The sequence below is a fragment of the Heliangelus exortis genome, unplaced genomic scaffold (assembly GCF_036169615.1).
Source record: "Heliangelus exortis unplaced genomic scaffold, bHelExo1.hap1 Scaffold_99, whole genome shotgun sequence".
In the NCBI taxonomy this organism is placed as follows: Eukaryota; Metazoa; Chordata; class Aves; order Apodiformes; family Trochilidae; genus Heliangelus; species Heliangelus exortis.
Window position 1 is genome coordinate 39,019 of NW_027286015.1, and position 10,033 is coordinate 49,051.

Below are 10,033 nucleotides of genomic sequence, written 5' to 3' on the forward strand. Positions count from 1 at the left end.
CATAGCCCACATCCCATAGCCCATATCCCATACCCCATAGCCCATAGCCCACATCCCACATCCCATAGTCCATAGCCCATAGCCCATAGCCCACATCCCATAGCCCATAGCCCATAGCCCATATCCCATAGCCATAGCCCATACCCCATAGCCCACATCCCATAGCCCATAGTCCATATCCCATATCCCATAGTCTATATCCCATATCCCATAGCCCATAACCCATAGTCCATAGCCCACATCCCATATCCCATACCCCATATCCCATAGCCCACATCCCATAGCCCATACCCCATATCCCATAGCCCACAGCCCATATCCCATATCCCATACCCCATATCCCACATCCCATAGCCCACATCCCATAGCCCACATCCATAGCCCACATCCCATAGCCCATAGCCCATAACCCACATCCCACAGCCCACATCCCAAATCCCATATCCCATATCCCATATCCCACATCCCCATAGCCCACATCCCACATCCCATATCCCCACATCCCATATCCCAGGGGATGCTCAGCTGGCACCCACCCCAGCAGCTACAGGGGGGGGTAGGACAGATCCTGCTGGGGTTTTAGGAGCTCTTGGCCAAAACTCAGTTAAATGAGCCCCAAAATCTGTCCTACTGGTGTCCTACTGGTGTCCTACTGGTGTCCTACTGGTGTCCTACTGGTGTCCTGCTGGCCTGGAGCCCGGGAGGTGATGTCTGGGAGCTCTGGGATATCCCACCCAACACCCCTGGGAATTTCCCATCCAACCCCCCATGGAATTTCCCATCCAATCCCCCTGGAATTTTCCATCCAACCCCCCCGGGATATCCCACCCAACACCCCCTGGGATTCCTGGGATTCCTCTCCCCCCCGGGAGAGCAGGGAAAGCATCGGCAGGAGCCAGGGCTCCCCCTGATGGCCACGGAGGACCCTGGGATGGAGCTGATCCCCAGGGATGGGGGTGATCCCGGGGATTGGGGGTGATCCCAGGGATGGGGGGGGTGATCCCGGGGATGGGGGGGTGATCCCGGGGATTGGGGGTGATCCAGGGATTGGGGGTGATCTCCCCAGGGGATGGGGGTGGTGATCCCGGGGATGGGGGGTGGTCCCGGGGATTGGGGGTGATCCCAGGGATGGGGGGGTGATCCCGGGGATGGGGGGTGATCCCGGGGATTGGGGGTTGATCCCAGGGATTGGGGGTGATCCCAGGGATGGGGGGGTGATCCCGGGGATGGGGGTGGTCCCGGGGATTGGGGGTGATCCCGGGGATTGGGGTGATCCCGGGGATTGGGGGTGATCCCAGGGATGGGGGGTGATCCCGGGGATGGGGGGTGATCCCAGGGATGGGGGTGATCCCAGGGATGGGGGGTGATCCCCAGGGATGGGGGGTGATCCCGGGGACTGGGGGTGATCCCCGGGGATTGGGGGTGATCCCGGGGATTGGGGGTGGTCCCGGGGATTTGGGATCAGAATCAGGAAAGTGAGGGGCAGGAAATCTCTGGGAGTGGGACCGTGGTGTGCTGGGGTGGGGGAGTGGGAAACATCCCAGCTGGAGACCCCCACATCCCAGGATGGGGGAGGTGGCTGGAGATCACAAAATGATCACGGATCATGGAATGGGATGGGATGGGGAGACCCTAAAGCACCCCCAGTGCCACCCCTGCCACAGGCAGAGACCCTCTCCCCCAGCCCAGCCGGGGGGGAACCCCCTCAGGGACCCCCCGGGCAGCATCCCCGGACTCAGCAGCTTTGGGGGCTCTTCCCTTGGGACCCCCAGACCTGTCCCTGCCCCCCGGGACCCCCAGACATGTCCCTTCTCCCCCCAGACCTGTCCCCTCTCCCCTCGGACCTGTCCCCCGGGACCCCCAGACCCCAGACCTGTCCCCTCTCCCCCCGTACCTCTCCCCCCTTCCTGCTCCTCCCTCTTCCTCCTCCTCTCTCCTCCCTGCAGCCTCCGGGACCTCCGGGCTCGCAGAGGCCTCAGCGCCGCCCCCCCAAAGTTCCGCCCCGGGGGTCTGGGTGCCCCCCCCCAGGCCCCCGGAGGGCGGCATAGCCGGGGGTCGGCTCCGTGACCCCGCTGGGGGTTTCCTGGGAGGGTCCCGGGGGGTCCTGGGGGGGGTCCCGGGGGTTCCCCGCATGAGGCCGGGGCCCGACCGGAGCCTGGCGAAGGCCGCACGGCCCTTAGCAACGCCCATAGCACGCCCTTAGCCACGCCCACAACAACGCCCCCAGCAACGCCCATAGCAACGCTCTTAGCCCCGCCCCGAGCTCCGCCCCTAACAACAATTGGAGACACTTTGGGTCACGCCCCCCCCGTAACGCCCTTAGCCACGCCCCCTAGCAACGCCATTAGCAACGTCCCCAGTGGCGCCTTAGCCACGCCCCAAGCCACGCCCCCTAGCAACGCCCTTAAGACCGCCCCGAGCTCGCCCATAGTGACCCCATAGCAACGCCCCTCCCCGTCCCTGACCACGCCCCCCTCATAGCCCCGCCTCCAGGGACGACACAGCCCCGCCCCTCGCCTCGCTGCCAGGTTCCCGCCTCTCGTTGCCTGGCAACGGTAGGCGGGGCCTGGCGGGTGATTGACAGCTCGCTCAGCCAATCAGCGCCACAGTGGGCGGTAAGGCGGGGCGAAGGGGGGATTCCCTGGGCGTATGTAAATGTATGCTAATGAGGGGCGGGGCTGGACACACACCCTGCGGAAGCACCGGGCGGTGGCGACGGCTCCTGAGCCAGGGTGAGTCCCGGGGGGGGCTCGGGGGGTGGGGGTCGGGGGGTCCCATGCACGTGCGAGCGCTGTCACGTGGGTGGTCCCACCAGGATGGGGGGGGGGGACACCCGACCCTGACCCCCCCCACCCCCCTCTGGGACTGTGACCCCCCCCGACCCCATGGGGACACCCCCCACCCTGACCCTATGGGGACCCCCCCACCCTGACCCTCCCCGTGACCTCTGACCCCCCGGGGTACCCCCCCTGTCTCCATGGGAACCGTGACCCTGACCCCCCCTGACCCCTGGGGACTGTCACACCCCCCCCCCCCGGTGATCCCATGAGGAACCCCGACTCCTCGGGGACCCCCCCGACCCCCAGGAACTGTCACCCGCCCCCCCCCCCCCCTTGGTCCTTGTGGGGACCCCGATCCTCACCCCATGGGGACAGGTGACCCCCCCGTCCCTATGGCGACCCCAACCCTGACCCCTTGGGCACCCCCCCTGTCCCCATGACTCCCCCTGTTCCCCATATGGGGGGGGTCTGTCACCCCCCTGTCCCCCATGTGTCCCCCTCCTTGTCTCCCGTGTCCCCCCCCAAAATGTCCCCCCCATCCCCAGTTCTCCCCTCATCTCCATGTCCCCCTCCTCCAAAGCCCCCCCCCCAGTGTCCCCCCCCTTGTCCCCTCATCCCCTTCCTTGTCCCCCATGTCCCCCCTCCCCCCAATGTCCCCCCCTGTCCCCACATCCCCCCCCCCAATGTCCCCACATCCCCTCTTTGTCCCCCACATCCCCTTCCTTGTCCCCATGTCCCCCTCCCCCAATGTCCCCTTCCCCCCAATGTCCCCCCCTTGGCCCCACATCCCCTCCTTGTCCCTGTGTCCCCCCCCAATGTCCCCCCTCCCCCATCCCCCCCCTGTCCCCACATGTCCCCATGCCCCCCCTCCCCCCCAATGCCCCCCATCCCCCCCCTGTCCCCACATGTCCCCATGTCCCCCCTCCCCCCAATGTCCCCCATCCCCTCCCTGTCCCCACATGTCCCCATGCCCCCCCCTCCCCCCAATGCCCCCCATCCCCCCCCCTGTCCCCACATGTCCCCATGTCCCCCCTCCCCCAATGCCCCCCATCCCCCCCCCTGTTCCCCATATGTCCCCATGTCCCCCCTCCCCCAATGCCCCCCATCCCCCCCCCTGTCCCCATATGTCCCCATGTCCCCCCACCCCCAATGCCCCCCCATCCCCCCCCTGTCCCCATATGTCCCCATGTCCCCCCTCCCCCAATGCCCCCCATCCCCCCCCTGTCCCCATATGTCCCCATGTCCCCCCTCCCCCAATGCCCCCCATCCCCCCCCTGTCCCCATATGTCCCCATGCCCCCCCTCCCCCCAATGCCCCCCATCCCCCCCCTGTCCCCATATGTCCCCATGTCCCCCCTCCCCCAATGCCCCCCATCCCCCCCCTGTCCCCATATGTCCCCATGTCCCCCCCTCCCCCAATGCCCCCCATCCCCCCCCGTCCCCTCCCCAGTTTTGTTTCCCCAGATCCACCTCATCTTCTGCTTTCGGGCCGGGGGTGGGGACACCCCCACAGTTCCTCTTTTTTTTTTTTTTTTTTTTTTTTTTTTTTTTTTTCTAATTTTTTTTCCCCTTTTTTTTTTGGGGGGGGCGGTCGGTGCCACCCCTGTCACCTCCGTGTGTGTGTGTCCCCCCCCCCAGCCATGAACCCCCCGTCCCGGCGGGTGCGGCTGAAGCCGTGGCTGGTGGCTCAGGTGACGAGCGAGCGGTACCCGGGGCTGCGCTGGTTGGACCCCCAGAGGCGCCGCTTCGCCATCCCCTGGCCCCACGCCACCCGGCACCCCCCCCCTGGGGACACAGCAACACGACACCATCTTCAAAGTGACAGCGGGGACACGGGGGGGACACGGGGGGAGGGGAGGGGGGATGGGGGAGATGGGGTGGGGACAGTGCTGGGGACAGTGGGGACATGGGGGACACGGGAGAGAGGGGGGGACACAATGGGGGGATGGGGGAGACAGGATGGGGGACAGTGGGGACATGGGGGGACATGGGGGACATGGGGGGAGGGGGGGGGACACAATGGGGGGGGATGGGGGAAATGGGATGGGGACAGTGATGGGGACAGTGATGGGGACAGTGGGGACATGGGGGACATGGGGGGAGGGGAACACACAATGGGGGGATGGGGGAGATGGGACAGGGACCATGATGGGGACAATGGGGACATTGGAGACACAGGGAGATGGGATGGGGACAGTGGGGACATGGGGGACATGGGGGGGAGGGGGGGACACAGTGGGAGGATGGGGGAGATGGGATGGGGACAGTGATGGGGCAGTGGGGGACATGGGACAGGGACAATGATGGGGACAATGGGGACACAGGAGATGGGATGGGGACAATGGGGGGATGGGATGGGGACAGTGGGGACATGGGGGACAATGGCACACGGGGAAGATGGGGAGGGGGACAGTGGGGACAATGGGGGACAATGGGGACACAGGAGATGGGATGGGGACAATATGGGAGATGGGGTGGGGACAGTGGGGTCGTGGGAGACAATGGGGGACAATGGGGACATGGGAGAGATGGGGGAGATGGGATGGGGACAGTGATGGGGACAGAGGGGGACAATGGGGACACAGGGGAGATGGAGATGGGATGGGGACAGTGGGGACAATGGGGACACAGGAGAAATGGGGGTGGGGACAATGATGGGGACAATAGGGACAATGGGAACATGGGGCAGGTGCTATGGGGACAATGTGGGAGATGGGATGGGGACAGTGGAGACGGGGGGACAATGGGGGGACAGTGGGGACACAGGGGAGATGGGATGGGGACAATGGGGGACAGTGGGGACAATGGGAACATGGGGGACATGGGAGAGATGGGGGAGATGGGATGGGGACAATGGGGACAGTTTGGGAAAGTGGGGGACACGGGAGAGACGGGATGGGGACAGTGGGTGATGGAAGTGACAGGGGGGACAGAGGACAGGGGGTGAGGGGGTGACAAGGGGGAGCTGGGTTGGGGTGTCTGTGGGGGGTGTCTGTGGGGCCAGGTCTGTGTGTCCGTGGGGGGTGTCTGTGGGGCCAGGGTTGGGGTGTCCATGGGGGGTGTCTGTGGGGCTGGGTCTGTGTGTCCATGGGGCCAGGGTTGGGGTGCCCATGGGGACAGGGTTGGGGTGTTCGTGGGAGTGTCCGTGGGGGCCAGGGGTTGGGGTGTCCATAGGGGGTGTCCATGGGGTCGGGTCAGGGTGTCTGTGGGGCCAGGGATGGGGTGTCCATGGGGGGTGTCCATGACCTCTGTCCATGGGGCCAGGACTGGGTGTCTGTGGGGACAGGGCTGGAGTGTCCATGGGGTCAGGGTTGGGGAGTCCATGGGGGGTGTCCGTGGGGCTGTGTCTGTGTGTCCATTGGGGGGTGTCCATGGGGTCAGGGTTGGGGTGTCTGTGGGGGTGTCCATGGGGTTGGGTCTGGGTGTCCATGGGGGGTGTCTGTGGGGTCAGGGTTGGGGTGTCCGTGGGGCCGTGTCTGTGTGTCCGTGGGGCTGTCTGTGGGGTCAGGGTTGGGGTGTCCATGGGGGGTGTCCGTGGGGGCGGGGTTGGGGTGTCCGTGGGGGTGTCCATGGGGTTGGGTCTGTGTGTCCATGGGGTCAGGGTTGGGGTGAACGTGGGGGGGTGTCTGTGGGGCCGTGTCTGTGTGTCTGTGGGGCTGTCTGTGGGGTCAGGGTTGGGGTGTCCATGGGGGGTGTCCGTGGGGGCGGGGTGGGGTGTCCGTGGGGGTGTCCCATGGGGTTGGGTCTGTGTGTCCATGGGGTCAGGGTTGGGGTAGGGCCGTGTCTGTGTGTCTGTGGGGCTGTCTGTGGGGTCAGGGTTGGGGTGTCCGTGGGGCCGTGTCTGTGTGTCCATGGGGGTGTCTGTGGGGGTGTCCATGGGGCTGTGTCTGCGTGTCCGTGGGGCCCAGTCCCGGTGTCCCCCGTGCCAGGCCTGGGCGCTGCAGACCGGGAGGTTCCGGGAGGGCCTGGACGCCCCCGACCCCGCCAAGTGGAAAGCGAACCTGCGCTGTGCCCTCAACAAGAGCCGCCAGTTCCAGCTCCGCTACGACGGCACCAGGGACACCCCCCCCCAGCCATACAAGGTCTACGAGATCTGCGAGGGGGACAGGTACCGGGGGCACCCACGGGGGGGGCGGGGGACACCCGTGGGGGGGGCAAGGGGCACCCGTGGGGGGGGAACCAAGGGGTGTCCGTGGGATGTGGCCAAGGCCACCCCCATCCCAACTCTAGGAGATCCATGAGGGGAGAGTTATGGGGGGGGGGCACCCATGGGTGGGGGGAGTCAAGGAACAACCATGGGTGGGGGTCAGGAGGTACCCATGGGTGGGGGAAGTCAGGGGACACCCATGGGTGGGGGTCATAGGACACCCATGGGTGGGGAAACCAAGGGGTGTCCATGGGATGTTGGCCAAGGCCACCCCATCCCAACCCTAGGAGATCCATGAGGGGAGAGTTATGGGGGGGGGGCACCCATGGGTGGGGGTCATAGGACACCCATGGGTGGGGGAAGTCAAGGGGTGTCCATGGGATGTTGGCCAAGGCTACCTCATCCCAACCCTAGGGGAGAGTTATGGGAGGGGGCACCCATGGGTGGGGGTCAGGAGGTACCCATGGGTGGGGGAAGTCAGGGGACAACCATGGGGGGGGCAAAGGACACCCATGGGTGGGGGAGTCAAGGAAAAACCATGGGTGGGGGTCAGGAGGCACCCATGGGTGGGGGAAGTCAGGGGACAACCATGGGGGGGGCAAAGGACACCCATGGGTGGGGGAGTCAAGGAACAACCATGGGTGGGGGTCAGGAGGCACCCATGGGTGGGGAACCAAGGGGTGTCCATGGGATGTTGGCCAAGGCCACCTCATCCCAACTCTAGGAGATCCATGAGGGGAGAGTTATGGGGGGGGGAGCACCCGTGGGTGGGGGGGGGGGTCAAGGGACACCCCTGGGTGGGGGTCAGGAGGCAGGAAGGGTGGGGAGGGATTTGGGGGGGGGGGGGGATGGGTGTTTTTGGGGAGGGCTTTGGGCACCCTGTGAGGCCCCCAGCACCCCACAGAGCTGCAGCACCCAGGGGTGCCCCCCAAGCCCTCAGCACCCAAAGGGGCCCCAGCACCCCACAAGTGCCCCCCCCTCCCTTCTTTCTCCCCCCCAGATGAGGCAGCTGAGGATGAGGATGGTGGGGACGAGGACCTGGATCAGGTACCAGGGAGGGGCTGAGGTGTGGGGACCCCCAAACTGAGGCCCCCTGGGGGGGTTGGGGGTGTCCCTGCACCCCATAACCCCCCCCCCCATCTCCCCAGCTGCAGAAGATGAACACCCTGAGCATCGATGGTGAGGGGGGGGCGACCGTGGGCTGCATCCCCCCCCTGACGGCTTTGGGGGGGACGGGTGGGGGTCACGGGCACCTCCTGACCCCCCCCTCTCCCCAGACCCCCGTCCGGGGGGGGACCTTCTGCCCCCCTACTCCTGGCCCAAGGAGGATCCCCCCCCCTTCGGCACCTCCTGTCCCCTGGGACCCTTCCTGCCCCCCCCCCCAGCGCTGCTGCCCGGGGAGGTGGGGGGCACCCAGGGGACCCCCCGAGCTGCCCCCCTGCCACGGGACCCCCCCTGGCCCCCCCGATGGCCCCCGTGGAGCATCTCATCCCAAACCTCCTCATCAGCCCCCACATGCTGCCACGTGAGGGGGGGACACGGGGTGGGGGGGGGGCATGGGGGGGGTGGCCATGGGGTGTCCGGGGGGTGTCCATGGGATGGGGTGTCTGTGGGGTGTCTGTGGGGAGTCTGTGGGGTGTCTGGGGTGTCCGTGGGGTGTCCATGGGGTGTCTATGGGATGTCTGGGGGGTATTCAAGGGGTGTCCATGGATGGGGTGTCCATGGGGTGTCTATGGGGTGTCTGGGGTGTCCATGGGGTGTCTGGGGGATGTCTGGGGCCATGGGGTGTCCATGGGGAGTCTATGGGTGTCTGGGGGGTATCCATGGGGTGGCTGAGGTGTCCTTGGGGTGAGGTGTCCATGGGTGTCTGGCCAGGGGGTAGGGTGTCCATGGGGTGTCTGTGGGGTGTCTGGGGGTATCCACGGGGTGTCCATGGATGGGGTGTCCGTGGGGTGGCTGAGGTGTCCATGGGCTGTCTGTGGGGTGTCCTCGGGGTGAAGTGTCCCTGGGGTGTCTGTCCAGGGGTTTGGGGTGCCCCTGGGTTGTCTGTGGGGTATCCATGGGATGGGGTGTCCATGGATGTCCCTGGGGTGTCTGTCCAGGGGTTCCCCTGACCCCCTCCTGTCCCCCTGTCCCTCCTGTCCCCCTGACCCCCCGCCTTTCCCCCCTGTCCCCTCTGTCCCCCCCTGTCCCCCCTGTCCCCCTTTATCCACTCCTGTCCCCCCCTGTCCCCCTGTCCCCCCCTGTCCCCTCTATCCCCCCCTGTCCCCCCTCCTGTCCCCCTGTCCCCCTCTAATCCCCTCCTGTCCCCTCTATCCCCCCCTGTCCCCTTCTGTCCCCCCCCTGTCCCCTCCTATCCCCCCTTGTCCCCTCTATCCCCTTTTATCCCCTCCTGTCCCCCCTGTCCCCTCTATCCCCTCCTGTCCCCTCCTGTCCCCTCTACCCCCCCCTGTCCCCCCCTGTCCCCCCCGTCCCCGCTGTCCCCGCAGTGACAGACCTGGAGCTGCAGTTCCAGTACCGTGGCCGCCAGTTTCCGTCCTCACCATCAGCACCCCCACGGCTGCCGCCTCTTCCACAGCAGCCTGGAGCCCACTCAGGACCGCGTGGAGCTCTTCGGGCCCCTGACGCTGGACCAGGTCCGGTTCCCCCCCCCGGACTCCATCCCCAACGAGAAGCAGAAGTTCTACACCCAGCAGCTGCTGGAGGTGCTGGACCGGGGGCTGCTCCTGGAGCTGCAGGGCCAGGACCTCTTCGCCCTCCGGCTCTGCCAGTGCAAAGTTTTCTGGAGTGGGCCCTGTGCCCCCCCCCCGGCCCGGCCCCAACCCCATCCCCAGGGAGCAGAAAACCAAACTCTTCAGCCTCGAGGGATTCCTCAACGGTGCGAGGGCAGGGACGGGGTGGTGGCACCTTGGGGACGTTGGGGACGAGGGATGGAGGAGCTGCTGGTGGCACGGGGGGACCAGGGGGGGACAGGGGGACCAGGGGGGGGATATGGGGACCAGGGGGGAACGTGGGGACCAGGGGGGACAGGGGGACCAGGGGGGGACAGGGGACCAGGGGGGGGACCAGGGATGGACATGGGGACCAAAGTGACACATGGGGACCAA

General features: G+C 66.7%; 1 protein-coding gene across 1 annotated transcript; it reads left to right on the top strand.

The window, feature by feature from the left end:
• Positions 1 to 2,650: 2,650 nt before the first annotated feature.
• On the top strand, positions 2,651 to 9,842 carry LOC139791068 (interferon regulatory factor 5-like; the record flags this gene model as incomplete). The annotated part of the gene is given in 11 exon segments (XM_071732858.1): positions 2,651 to 2,732; positions 4,418 to 4,563; positions 4,565 to 4,597; positions 6,709 to 6,880; positions 7,897 to 7,973; positions 8,075 to 8,105; positions 8,204 to 8,368; positions 8,371 to 8,451; positions 9,416 to 9,470; positions 9,472 to 9,739; positions 9,741 to 9,842. Coding segments are annotated over 11 exon segments (1,203 nt in total), but the record flags the coding sequence as incomplete, so codon positions are not given.
• Positions 9,843 to 10,033: the final 191 nt, after the last annotated feature.